General features: G+C 39.5%; 1 protein-coding gene across 39 annotated transcripts in view; it reads right to left on the reverse strand.

Moving 5' to 3' along the window:
- Positions 1 to 14448, reverse strand: part of ANK2 (ankyrin 2) — a 395080-nt gene that overhangs the window by 131110 nt on the left and 249522 nt on the right. For all 39 annotated transcript variants that reach the window (XM_080373623.1, XM_080373646.1, XM_080373648.1 and 36 more), the window contains 2 exons: positions 11251 to 11349; positions 9807 to 9905 (listed from right to left, as the gene is read on the reverse strand). In XM_080373623.1, the coding sequence (XP_080229749.1) occupies positions 9807 to 9905; positions 11251 to 11349 (198 nt within the window). The remainder of the gene's footprint in view (positions 1 to 9806; positions 9906 to 11250; positions 11350 to 14448) is intronic.

Here is a 14448-nt window from a genome sequence, read left to right on the forward strand (position 1 = left end):
GACCAGAGGTGATGAGCACAAACTGAAACACAGGAGGGTCCCTATGAACATCAGGAAACATTTTTTTCCTGTGAGGGTGACCGAGCGCTGACAGAGGTTGCCCAGAGAGGTTGTGCAGTGGCCAGCCTTGGAGATGTTCAAAAGCCATCTGGATACAGCCTTGGGCAGCCTGCTGTAGGTGACCCTGCTTGAGCAGGGGCGTGGGACCAGATGACCTCCAGAGATGCCCTCCAACCTCAGCCGTTCTGTGATTTAGTGAAAAATCCTCTATCAATCCAAGCAAATAATTAATTTTAATCAGTGAAATATGAAGGTTACAAATAAATGCAACACTGCAAGCTAAATTAAGAACACACATCTTGATAGAATCAACAATATCACGATTCTGGGAATTTTGTTGTGCATTATGCTCTGAGCATTATTTTGAGCCAGTCTAAAAATAAACCCTTCATAAGAGGATTTTATCTTTAGCAGGAGAGATTCTCTGCCTAAAAGGGTGAATTAAGGATAGATCAAGGTATCTAATTTAACTTTTAAAGGTCTCTCTCTTTTAAAGGTCTCTTTTCTCTTTTTTTTTTTTTTTTTTGTTAGCTTACATCAACATCCAGAAGTTTTACGTAGCGCTAGCTTTACCAGTTATTCACATTCCTCTTTTTATCCCATTAAAATAAATTTTCCATAAAACAACATATAATCCATATTCTTTTTCAAGAAAAAAATATCTCAGAAATATCTGGACTACTACATCTATATTTACAGTCAAGCAAATATGCAATTGTTAAATTTGTGAAGATATGCTAAAGGGAAATTCACAGCATTTAATTTTAAGTTGCCAAATTTAAGGTGCCTAAGGAGTCTTGTTTTGCCATACAGTCAAGGGAGAGTGGGCTACTCCAAAGAAAGATTGAGAATACTCAAATCAAAAGCCCATCTTCTCCAACTGACAGCTTAAGCAGCACGAAATTCAGAATGCAAAGGTGGATAGAAGGAAACTACCCTTCACTACATCTATGACTAAAGAGGATTAGAAATAATGTTTACTATCAGAACTGGAAGTATTCATATTAACTGTACAATACTATATACGTTTTTTGAAAGTTCAGGGTTGGTTTTGGTTATTTTAGTAAACAACTAAATTTAAGCTGACGTATTTTGCCAGGCCTTCACAAGCTGAAAACAACTGAAACTGGAAAACTACTGTACTTCTTTCTCCAGTGAGTCAGATCAATAGTGTCAAGGTGACACATAATGCTTGCATACTGCTTAATTTTACCTTTAAATGCTTTTTCATAAGAAGATCTATTTGTGTAAAATGTACCACTGTAATATTCAGAAGCCCATCTGATATTCATCTCTGTGTTGCCCTTGGGACCCTAGCAGGGAGTTTGATTCCACTTCAACCATAAGGAGAAGTGCTGAACCAACCCCAGTGCAAAAATCAAAATTATGCCTTTGAGAAAAATAATTCAATTCAAGATTCTTTCCTTCTTCTGAGAGAAGTGAACAGCTTCAGCTTCATGTCTGGCTCAGCCTTGAGAGACTGAAGCAGAAAGTGCACTCTCTTCCCTGCTTGTCCTCCTGCCCCTCCGACTGCACTGCTGTGATGCTGACAGCACCTTCACGGATGGAATTTTTGTTTTTTTTCCTATATCCACATTATGAGAAAGAGAGATTCAGTAGAGAAACCTTTTGCATACATCAATAACCAGCTAAATTCAATACTGCGGATTTTGGGTATTGATGAAACCATCTTATGTTTTCTCACTAGATTCTTTCCCCCATGTCTCAAAATGAGCAGCACGTTAGTATACACTCATTTTCCTGGAATATCATTTCCTTTTATAGCAAAGCTGGAAGGTGCTAGTGAAAAGAATGACACACAAATCAGATGTAAGCATTTGTGAGCACAGAACTCTTCAATGTAAAGTGACACACCTGCAAGGGCACAGGAGAGCTCCTGGACTCTGACCTGTGGTAAAATTCCCCAACAAGTGTCAGCTAATCATTTAGGTGACAATCTTTACATTCATTGCACGCAGTGGAGGCTGAGGCCAGCAAGGTCCCATAGGTTGTAAAGATTAAAGCTGCGAAAAGCATTTAGGAAAAAGGCCAGAATTACTGGATTTAGGAAGGCTGCTGATTCTACTTTATTGAGCCAAACAGTTAAACAAACAAAACAATGAAAAAGTATTTACTTGTTTGAACTGACAGATCATAAAACTAATTTGTAATTAAAATTTTTAAAATGTAGTGACGCAGAAGCCTATACTGGCAACAACAGCCCTTCAACCATCTCACTAACTCTCTAGTAATATAAATAGTGTTTTCCACTTTGTACTCACACCACCGCAGTAATTACAAAGCCTACGGATAAACAATGTTGCCTGGGTTTGTGATAAACCTGGTAAGTTCATTCATGGCGATCCCACACAGACCCAACCACAGCACTATGCATACGGCACCTGCTGCCTCACCGTCACAAGAACGTCTCTCTTGAGATGTGTGTTTTACTCTAAGTCACTTCCTAGCTCAGATGCCAAATTTAAAGAGCACAAACATTCTATTTCAGCAGCGTCAAATATCACAATTTTCTCTGCAAGAACAGCAAAGCAGCAACAGAGCCTGAAACACAGCCAGGCAGAAATCAAGATGTTCTGTGCCTTAGAAGTGTCGTTTTTACAAGGAGGGAACCTGCAACAGAAACTGAGCTGATGGAGAATAATGGGAAGATGATTGATTGGTCACGCACAAGGAAACACAGCCTTGGTACTGGGCATGGGTTAGGGCCCAAAAGCCCAGCCAGGGCAGAGTCTCACAGCTGAATTCTGAGCAGTCATCCAAAGCAGCATTTGGGTTTGCCTTTCAAACATAGTAAAGGAAAAGCAGCACTGAAAACAATTTATGTATATGGTTGAGGGGCTGGAAGGAAGACAATATTGCACTAAAATTATAAATAAAATGCTTGTATTTATTCAGTTGTGACTCAGTTATATCTACACTTGCATAAACATACACAGATAACATTTCCACTGCCTGGTTCTTATCATCGAACTGCGTCATTACAGTGGGGCGCAATGTGGCATGTGCCGGTCTGGTGAGCCCCTATCCTCTCAGCTAGTCTGTTGGTTTACTGCAGTCTCCTACAGTTTATGCATTTTAAGAATAAGTATTAGAGGCCATGTATCACATTATTAGCTGAAAAAAACCACTATTTGTTTAAATTAAAATCTTTCAACCTGGACCACTTGACCCTCTACAGCACTTCAACAGAGACTGCAAGTTAACAGAATAGACTAAGATGTATGCCGTGAGTATTTTCAGTTTGTTTTCAGTCTTTGTTGGTTGAGATCCTGACACATTCAGTTATTTTATGGCTGCAGCTGGAATCCCAGAGACAAACACCAAAGTGGCTCAGTACCCTCCTTTGTTCTTCAAGAGCTCCTGATCTTCCAAGCAGCTTCTGAGAGAAAGTCAAGCAGTCACCAGATCACCATGCAGCCGCTACCATAAAGTGGGCATCCTCATTGGGTTATTTTTCCTTTAACTTTATGAATTATTTGGGGAAACGGGAAAGTTTCACATGAATGCATTGATATTAACAGTCGTTATCTCATGTTCACACTGTGTTATCCTGTAATTCTGTGTCAATCTAAGCACCACTTCAGTCTTGCATGCACAGGCATCCCACTGCACTCACGTGGCTGCCTGAGATCACACTTCAAGATCAAGGGTTGTTTATCATCAACTGGTAATCACTGTAACAGACAGGCAGCTGAAAACTGGACTAGTTTAAGACAGGATGAATAAATGTATCTGTTCTTTCGCTGTTCTTAATGTATTAATTTTGTTTACATCTCTCAAAATCCATATAATCCTCCAGAAGGCTTTTTTTTTCCCCCTCCAGTGAAGAGATAATGGGCCTGATCCTTTATTACATTAGCAATGATGAACTGCAGCTAAATGACTCCTCTTGATATACAGCAGCTAAAAATCTGGCTTTCTAAATACAGTGATATAAATGCAGAAAGCCCAGTTAGTGGAATTAAAACCTTCTGTCATAATGGAGTAGCAAATACTCTGCGAAATATGCTCCATTCTGAAGGTAAGATTATCTTTACAAACCGTGGGGAGAGCAATCTCTGATAAAGCAAATCCTAGCGCATCCTGAGACAAGCTGATCACTTCTCTGAGAATCATCTAAATCCTCCCTTTGCATTTCTGGAAACACTGAATATGGACATTCAATGAGCTCTCTTACCGCTCCTTTTCGGGAAAGCATACCGAGGCTGGAAATGTAATGCTACACTAAGGACTGCTTCAATCTGATGAACAGTCTGGATAAGAATATTCTAGCAGCCATGATAGCGTCTCCTACGTGTTGAAATAGGAAATGGTAACCATAATGGGGGCAAATTTAAACACAAATATTTCTTGGCTAATGTGTTTGCAATGAGCTTAGAGCAGGATATCGAGGAAAGGAAACCAGAGGGCTTTTAAATAACAAGATAAGCTTGGGGGAGGACCGATTTATCTAATCCTTGCTTTCTGTATCTGGGTCACTTTAAATAATCTGATGATTAAAAGGTAGCTCCTCCTTCTGTGAGGGCCCCTTAATGAAGCAGTGGTCAAAGCACAACCTTAGCAGCTAACAGGAAACACAGTCACAGAAATTTTAAAACTGAAGGGAATAATTTCTTTCTTAGGTGACTCCAGGATATGATGCATTCCCTTACAGTTACTGAACAGGAGTGAATTGTATTTCCTCATTTTGTTTTCTACTTTGCAGCTCTTTCTACCTCAATCACTTGACACATGTCATATCTCCTCATCCTAGGAGGTGCAACTCTTTGCATGAGGTTAACTTTTTTGATCTTGTTTGGAATGGATAAAGGTCAGGATGGCTCCATTCCATAAGACAGGCATGGCCAGAACAGCTCAGCATCATTGCAGCAGGGTCCACAGGTAGACTCTGTTATTAAGATTATTGCAGTTGGGGTTTTGTCACATTTGGCAGGCTCATGTTCCAGTAATCAGGCATCTCTGATGCCTACATGAGTCAGATGACACAATCTGACTTTAAGAGAAAGCAACAGAAACAGAGAGTAATTTATCAACGGGAAGGATTGGACTGACTAAATTGGGTGACGGTTCTTCCACCTGGGAAAAGATGATCAAAAACTGGCAAAAGAATTCCTAATACATCACAAAAGTAGACACTGATTGAGAGGAAGATCACAAAATGAATTACTGTTCTAATGCACAAGCAACAACTAAGAATAGGTTTGGGGTAAAGAAGCAATCCAGCTGTGAGAGGAGGGTACTGCTGGGCTCGGTGAAAGCGTGTGATGGGGGGGGTGATACAAGATATTTGTACTATCACTGAGTGCAGCTTGGTCAGATCTATGTGATCAAAAATCATGGTGAAATCAGGAGAGGAAACTGCAGAAACTGATTTTTTTATCTGACGATGCATATCCAGATCTGCTTACCAAACTATGAGCAGAGTCAGCCAAGCGAAGGTTTTCTAGATACTCATTATATAAATAAATTCTCCAGGAATGCTTGTACCAAAAGGTGATTCTGAGCCGAACAACTGTACACTTGTCAAATTCTAGGTGGGGGTATGCCGAGAAAGGACTTCTAGATCTCTGGCCATTTCTGGGTGCACCCTCATTTCAGCATTTGCCTGAACATACTCAAGGAAGATGTCAGCTCTCAAATGATACGCATGCAAGTGAAAGTGGAGTCATTCAATTAGTAATCACTGTGCAATTAGGCTTTGTATCAAAATAGAAATTATTTTCTAAAAATAACAGTGGTGATGTATTAGCTCAAAAGGAACAGACATTTTGAAAGAGGAAGATGAACAAAATAACAGCTCTGAAGGCCAACGTGAAACTGAAGGGCAAAGCAAATTAATCTAATAGAAAAACAAAATCCATAAAATCAAAGCCCTGAATCTGAATGCTTAATAGTCTCAGATAGCACAGATGGGGTTTGTAATCTCAGTGGCTACAATGTTTTAAATAGCTTTTTCTGAGATAATTCTCTTATTTTGTTGTTGCAAGGAACTGGAAAATCGGTGTGGTGTTTCAGATGTCACTGGTGGTGAGTTCTGATAAAAGCCAGTGATTTTATGCAATTTAATGGAGAAAAGGAAAGGAAAAACAATAAATTGAAAAGCTGAAGTTGAGAATACTCTTTTAGCCATCAGTTTATCCTCAGTGAAGAAATTTTGTCACTATGGCAAATTGTCATCACTGGAAATGTGAACGACCTTGACAGATACAGAGTTCATTAAGAGGAAGTTATGGAGCAACCTGAATAACTTCACTGGCATTAAATCACTACCAACAAATGGCATTTAGCGGGGACCTAAAAAACATAAAGTGTGAAATAATAGAGATACCAAGGAGAGGATGTAATATACTCTCAATACCAACAACTGTTCATAAAAGATTTAAGAGCGACAATATAGCCTCTATTAAAAATGGAATTGAGAAAAAATATTAGAAAGAAAGTGAGCATTTCAATCATGAGTTCCCAGTTTTTACATTCAATTTTACCTTTAATTTCTATTTTTATTTGGCCTTCTCAATTAAGATCTTTCATGGTATAATTTTTTTCTCTCCACCTTTTCTTTTCATCAATGACATATTTCCTAACAAAATAACAGCATTTGAGCATTCAAGCATATTCTGTTCAGTCATTCTCTTTTCTTTTTTTCTACATAATGTCATATTTTTTCTTTTTTTTTTCTTTTTTTCTTTTTTTTTTTTTTACCAGCTATAGTTAGGTATGCTTGAATCTTTCTGGATCTTTTATCATAAATCACGTATTCTTTACTAAATTTGAAGCTTCTTATTTTCTTCTTTGTTTTGGCTAACATTTATTTTGTATTACATACATGATTCTTGAGCATGTCAATGCAATCTTGAGCAGAAAGGCAGCATTCATTAACCTCATTCCATGCATGGAGCATAAAGAAACTACTTTTTTTTTTATTTCATCTTCCAAGGGATGCCTCTGGCAAATCAGAATAAGAACCAAATTGTTAGGAGTCTGCTCAGAGCCCTGACTAAAACAAATACATCCTTTCCACCCATCACACAGGCAGCATATGTTCATTCATATTCAAATTACTAGCTACACGGGAACACATGTGTGAATGCTCACACACAAATAGTATTCGAAGCGCTGAACACGTTCAGTAAGTATTACCCAAGTGCATTCAACGTTTACCAAAAAGAAGACAGATCTAGGTAATGCGCCTGCCTCTCCGAGTGCAATCCTTTACTGCTGTGCTCGTGACAGTGCTGGACCAAGAAACCCCACGCCAGCGTGGTCCCTACAAAGGGACTCCATCCACAGCAAACACCCCCTCAGGAGCAGCAGCAGCAAGATCCTCTGAACATCTCCTCCTGCCTGAAGCAGCTATTATCCATCTCTTCTGGAAAAGCACAGCAGGCCAGGAAGACAGAACCCAAAGGCCCCCCCAGCTGGATCTCACTGCATTAAGGACTCACCCTCCCATTCAAGTCAACAGAACTTGCTTAATTAAGACAATATGGCACAAATCCAGGACATAGATATCACAGCAGTTTTAATTCATCCTGTCTGGAGGCAACCAGTGAGCAGTAATGGGGAAAACACATTCTCTATCAGATTAATTCAATTAACTCAAGTGGCAAATGCCTGTTAACAGCTCTGCATACATTACAGAGAAGTTTAAGTGCTAAGAATAAAAGCGTTTAAAACTAGAATATTATATAAAATAATACCTGTGAAAACAATCTCCAATTCTGGTAGAATTATTTTTTTTTTAATTTAGAAAACATCATTTATTTCTCCAGCATAAGGAAAAGCCTTTATGAAGACTTTTTGAGGAAAGAAGTTATCATTTTTACAGTTACTTCTCTTACCATGTTCAAAATCCTAACATTAAAGATATTACTTTATCTTCTTGCACACACGAAAAGGCTGATAAATGTAGGAAGAAATCATCCAGTTAGGTCATTATGAAATGAGCTTGCTAAATTTTTGAGCAATGGAATTGCAACACTTCTTATCCTTCATGGAAGTAGAGCATGGGGAGGAATTGACCATCAGTTATCCTAAGAGACCTCTTTAGCAGTCGCTTTGGGGCAAGAAGCATAATAAAGAAAATATTTTTAAAATGTTGGTGTTGGGCAGTTTAAAGACCTTTTCAATTTCTCTCTCTTGTCTTAAAATGTAATGAAGGTAAAGACAGACCTATTAATTTTATAAACGTACACATTTACCTCCTGCTCTCTATTTACTCTACACTGTCCATCGTAAATTTGTAAGAGCAAACAGCAAAAAAAGCCCTCTGGGTTCCAGTTTCCCAGGTCTGGGCAAGCAAGATGTGGAGAGCTAGCCAGACTTAAGATGGGCTCTGACTAATCAAAACCTTTTACAAACTTGTCTGTATTCCTTCAGGGAACGCGCTACAGAAGAGGATTGAGAAAAGCATCTCACACAGACTCAGCTATGCTTCCTGAGACACCCTTCACCCATGCAGCTCCTAGCAGCACTGGTAAATCAGATCACTCTCTTCTTGTTCTGCTCACGTATCCCAGCACGATTGCGCTAAGGGCCATTATCTTGCCTATAGACAGTAAGTGCTGGGGAAAATTAATTTGAAATTAATCAACCCCTGAAGCATGACTTGTTTTTCTCATCATCTTAGCTTACGCTGTTACTGCAAAAATTATATTTGTGGTCACTGAATGACGCACTAGGAGTCAATCTGAGCACTGTTGGTTAGCTTGATGATGTACTTCGAGAATGTCACAAGCTGACTAGGTGCTTCAGAAAGATTCGGGTTTTTTGTCATACACAGTTCTCATCTATACCATCTGTTCTTCATAGCTACAGACAGTTGCCATAGTTAAGGTAGCGTTTACAAACATTAATCAGACTTGATACATTGTTCCTAATCCTAAACAGAGGAAATAACAGGCATCTCCAGTATGCAACAGGATAATTTCATCAATTAATCTGTGGTGCTAATAGTGTGTCTGTTTGATAGGGCTGAGGAGATAGGGACAGTCAGCTCAGAAACACACCACCACCAAGCTGGTTTGCAGTCTGCTGTTCACCATGAGCCCAGCACATGCCATTTACAGCTCCGAAATCCCAGCAGGCAGGGAGCACCGCGGCCTCGCCCAAACCAGGGAGAGAACAACTGGTCATCGGTCGGGCTCTGCAACATCACCACGTCCTCTGGTATGTTTTGGAAGAGCAGACAAGCTTCGTGTCAGCAGAAATAACAGGGCTGTTTTTACAGTTTGTTTGCCCACCAGGATAAGGTGAATTTCCCTAATTCAAATGTACATTCCAAACTCTTGTTTTGAATTCTTTCTGATCACATAAAGAATGAGTTCGGAAGCCTGGAATAAGTTATATGCAAATTTTTAGCCAGCAAATTGACAAGCAATTGTATAAATCAAGTCTGAGAAATTACTTTCTTCATTACTGCTCACAAAATGGAACTCAAACATACGATGTCGTATTTCTACACTTTGAAAAAATTCTGACACAGTTTATTAAAACGTAACAGGACTGCCTCAAAGATTTCAATCAACAACAATGCAAGTTCCTGTATCACACAATGAGTATATAATGACTACAATTTGTTACTTACCAGTGAATGCTACGTAAGCCTCAATTTGATTGATTTGCCAGGCTTGGATGTTTGGAATTACTGCCTAACTTCTCAGATCTATCTTATAAAAATCTCACCAAATAACTTCTAGAAGAGATAAGGGAAAATAGCATCATACCTGAGATTGTGCATTAATATTGGCTCCTTCCTTAACCAGAACTTTGACAACTTCAGCTTGTCCTGCTAAGGATGCGATGTGCAGGGCTGTATTCCCTTTCTGTTACAGGGAGGGAAAAAAATGAAAGACATTACCCTTCTTCAGGAATGATTTCAACCAGCCGTTCTTTATAACATTCATTTTTTTCAGTACAATTTTACTTTACAGTTCCATGATGTTGCGTAAACATCACGGGATAGAACTGGTAGTTGCAGCCATAAAGATTTCTTAAGTGGTTGTGTAACACAAACATCATAATATAACTTCTGAGTGAAATTATGGCATGGGACTGGGGCATGGGACAAACTTCCAGGTAAAGTTTAGTATGGGTGAACAGGTTTTTTCATTCAGGTCCGGGAACCATGCCCTGTGGAAGGTAGCTGAAATCCACAAGTCCTAAAATTCCCGCTGTGTATCACATGTAAAATGAGATTCCCCTGTACAAGACCCAAAAGGAAGATCTAACTGTTAAGTAACGGAAACCAGCCTTTGAAACATAGAAGATAATATTTTTTTCTCTAATTGGTATAAAATTAAAACGCATATTTTTGGAAGGCATTAGCTTTAAGTTAAGAGATGCACTGCACAATAAAAATAATCTCTCACAAAACAGCAGCAGTGCAGCAGACCACTGCTTTTGTAAAAGCCTTGTACTTTTCTCAGGCCAATCTCTCATCTTGGGAGCAATATTTAAATGGCTTCATTAAAGAATCATAAATGTTCATAAAACCAAATGTTCAGTCCAAGCTGAGGATGAAGTGTTAACCTTGATGGAGGATCCTGTGCATCCAAAATCATAAAAAAGTAAGAGCGAGCTACAGGGACACAGTGGTGGTAACTAAATGCAAAGGCTGGGCACAGTCAAGCATTACATCGTTTGAGCCAACAAATCTGGCCCGTCACAAGGAATTTACCACCCACAGACAAATAACATACTGACTGAATGTTTTGGGAACACACATGTGCCTGCCTGTGGAAAGGCTGAAGGCAAAGCAACTTATTATGCAGGTGTTTTTTCTATTGTGCTCTTGACTGAAAAGGCTCTGGATAGGATACAGTCAATTACCAGTTTTCACAGATCTGAAAAAATCTGCTGTTCTGAACTATATTCACTTTCTTTATGATGGGGACCTGTCATTGGAAATAATGAAAAAAATGGCATTACTAAAATCTTTTAATGCTTCCTCTGCTAACAGGTTGTACAAATAATAATCTTTCTTTCTTCATTTACTACCAATGAGCTTCAGCAAAGAACACAGACTCTCAGACCATAACAAAAAAGAACAGTTTAAATATCAGGGATGTATTATTATCCTATTTTGTACTTTCATATTTTTTTCTACATTTCTCTCGTGTATTTGATGACTTGTTTTTCTGAATAAACTAACAGACGTGCATGAATTACCTTAGTGGCAGAATCCACAGAGGACCCTCTTTCCAATAATTCTTGTACCAGTCCCACATGGCCTTCCTTAGCTGCCAGGTGCAGGGCATTGAGTCCATTCTGTAAGCACAAAGGCCATATCAATTACAAGTATCAGTTCTGAAGATATACATTCCTACCTTAGCCTAGTATAAGAAGAAGATTAGTAGCTGAAATACTATTACATCCCGTAGCTGACTGTCTACATAAGTCAGATATTTTGGACTGGGCTATTTAAGCCAAGGCACTGTGTAACAAACATCTCCAATAACATTTTTCTCATAGCAACAAAGGCACCAAAACAAACCATATTTTGCAAGTATCCATAAGAGTTTCCTTTCTTTTTGATAGTTTCTCTTTTCCCCAGACTAATACCTTGGGTATCTCCGTAAGCCCATTATTTCAGAATTGAAATGTGTATCTGCCTTCTCTTTACCGTAACCTTATCTAGCCCCAGCGGGGCATCACTAACACAGAGGAATCACAGGACTTAGCTGAATTTACACAGGATGTGTCTATTCAATCAGGATTATTCCAGGCTGATGTAGTTCTCCTGAACCCTGGACTCTCCTACTCTCCTCTGGGATAACTGGTTTCAAACAGAAAACCAAAAGCACAAGTAGACCAAAATGGTTGTGGGCTGCATGTGGCTTGCAAATGAAATTGATCCTTGGCTTAGTACCTCTGCTGGTTTGGTGAGCAAGTCTTCACTAAACCTTGAGGCTTTGTAACCCCATGAAAAAAGGAAAAGGTCATGAAATAAGAACTAGAATTTCACCTTCTCATATTAAATAGGAGCAGAATACTTCATCTCTTACAAATTCTAGCCATGGAAACTGCATCTTCTTTCTTCCTAGTATTGCTATTCTACCCAAAGAAAAAAATATATAATGACAGTCTATTGTAGCTGAATTGCCAACCTATTTTTCACAACCCTATGGTATTTTCCCTGGTACATCAGGCAGGTGACAGGAACAGATACTGCCACTGCCTTCAAGCATTCTCCTGTTTTCCATATTGCAAGCATCATAAGCAATACTCAGGTATTTGAGCAACTTGCAGCAAGTTAGCACTGTGTAATTTTTATCTCTTCACTTGTCTCTAAGCAGTTCACAGTCATTTAAATTGTGAAATAAACAAGCTGCTTTCTGGTCTTTCATTTGTCTGTCCACAGAGGCAGTTCAAGCTTGTAATTCCCAGTAGGATTTTAAAGCACTTAGCACTTCACAGGAGGCATTTCATGGGAGTGGGTCCAATGGCTGCAGGCATAGCAGCCCAAATGCATTTCTGAAGTAACTCCCTTTAATTCTACATACATGTAAGCAGCCCAGGCAGAGTTTTTAGTCAAATTCAGAAGTGAAACTATGAGCAAAGCAAAGGAACTGAAGGACAGCTACATTCACAAGCTGCCAAAAGGAGCAGAATACCCTTATGCAGTCTGGTAGTTAGGAAATGTTAATGACAAATGTGGTTTCAAGTCCTATTGTGCGTGTAAAGCAGCAGTAACCAGATCTCTTTTTTTTTCCCCAGGGCTGGGGATGCTTACTACTGTTGTCCAGAGCCCAGGGATGGCAGTAGTAGTACCATGCCCTGGATCAAGGAAAAATTCTTGGCCAAAATTATGTGGTGAGGTTGACCATAATCATCAAGATGAAGAACACTGTACACGTCAGTGAACTTTCTGCAGGCTGAAAACATTGCAGAAAGCTCTAATCTTCCTTGTTTTTCAATCTCAGCTGAGTATTAAATAACCATAATTACTACCTACAGTCATTGAAAGCTTTGAAATAGTATTTTGTGGGGAAACACACAGAGCATTCTTCTCCTTGTCTGAGAACAGAGACCTGTTTTCATACCTCATCTCACAGATTCAGTTGACACCTTCTGTGACAGTATGAACGGTAACTTTGACTTCTTACAGTTCTATGCAGCTGATGTATTGCTATGGCGTGTTATTAACCTTTCTTATTCTTTGTGAGCAGACTGAAGTCCACACACAGCAGAGAAACTGCAATATTGCATGGCCCACATGAACTATGTGCATACGCGTCCCTCTGAATTTCAAAAGGTGAGGGCAAGCTTCTTTTTTAGTTTACCACATGCCAAAGTACAGACAAAGCAAGGCTTGTCCCAGTGCTTAATCCGTAGGAACCTCTTAAAATACCCGTGTCCCTATCTCTAGACACATATATAGTCCATGTTAAGCAGCTGAAAGCTAACGTTGCATAATTATGCAAGTTTCTTTGCAAGATGTGACTTTTTTATTTATTAAAACATAAGCAAAATGAAGACGTGAGGTTCAGTAAAAAGGCTACAGAAAGAAACTATAGCCTGGATACAGTTGCTGCTGTACACATTCAAAGTCCGTACTTCCTTAAATACGGTAAGCTGGGGCAAGCAGTAGCAGAAGCAAGCGCTGCACTTTAAATGCTGAGGGCCAGCACAACTGAAGCCTTAAAGCAAGCTTTGTTCCTCTATCGTCAGACCCAATGTTGTAATTATTTCCCAACCCACATAGCTGATCCCTGCTACTTATGATGACGGAAGCTCAGATTTAATCAACGCAACTCCTTCGTTCCTGTCAACTGGATTCTTGTATTTTAGAACAACAAAGGTTTCTGACACTTCCCTTTTTCTCTCCCATGCCTACCAAAAAGTTTGCAGGGGGATGAAATGAGTTGTCTGCTAAGCAAAACTGTACAGCATAGGCACTGCTCCTCCCCACAAAGCACATGCATACCATAACTACTTTTCTTTTAGAGGCTCATTTGTAATTCTGACTCTCATAACAGAACATAATACTAAGCCCTCCAAGCTTGGTTCTTCAAGTGCTTCCCTGCAGAGCCCTATTCCCTCAGTTCTTTTTCTCCTCTACCGCTGAGCTAGAGGAGTCAACATTTTTTACCCCCTAGAGAGGTACATGCACACATCCCACCACTGCTCACAGCTCTATTTGTAGTGTCACCTTCTGTATTTTCATCACACCAGAAAAGCCCACGGATTTCTTGTACATCACAGAAATCACCAACCTCTTCTAAGTCAATTGAAAGTCAGGCATTTTTTTCCCCCATAAGACTGGCACTAAGTCTTACTGCTCTTGTCTGAAAATCACCCGAGGAAGTCCGTGCTACTCCTGCCTTTGTGTTCAGTTGCCTCATGGAGTGATCCTCATGGAATGGA

The sequence above is a fragment of the Falco punctatus genome (assembly GCF_963210335.1).
Source record: "Falco punctatus genome assembly, chromosome: 1".
Classification (NCBI taxonomy): Eukaryota; Metazoa; Chordata; class Aves; order Falconiformes; family Falconidae; genus Falco; species Falco punctatus.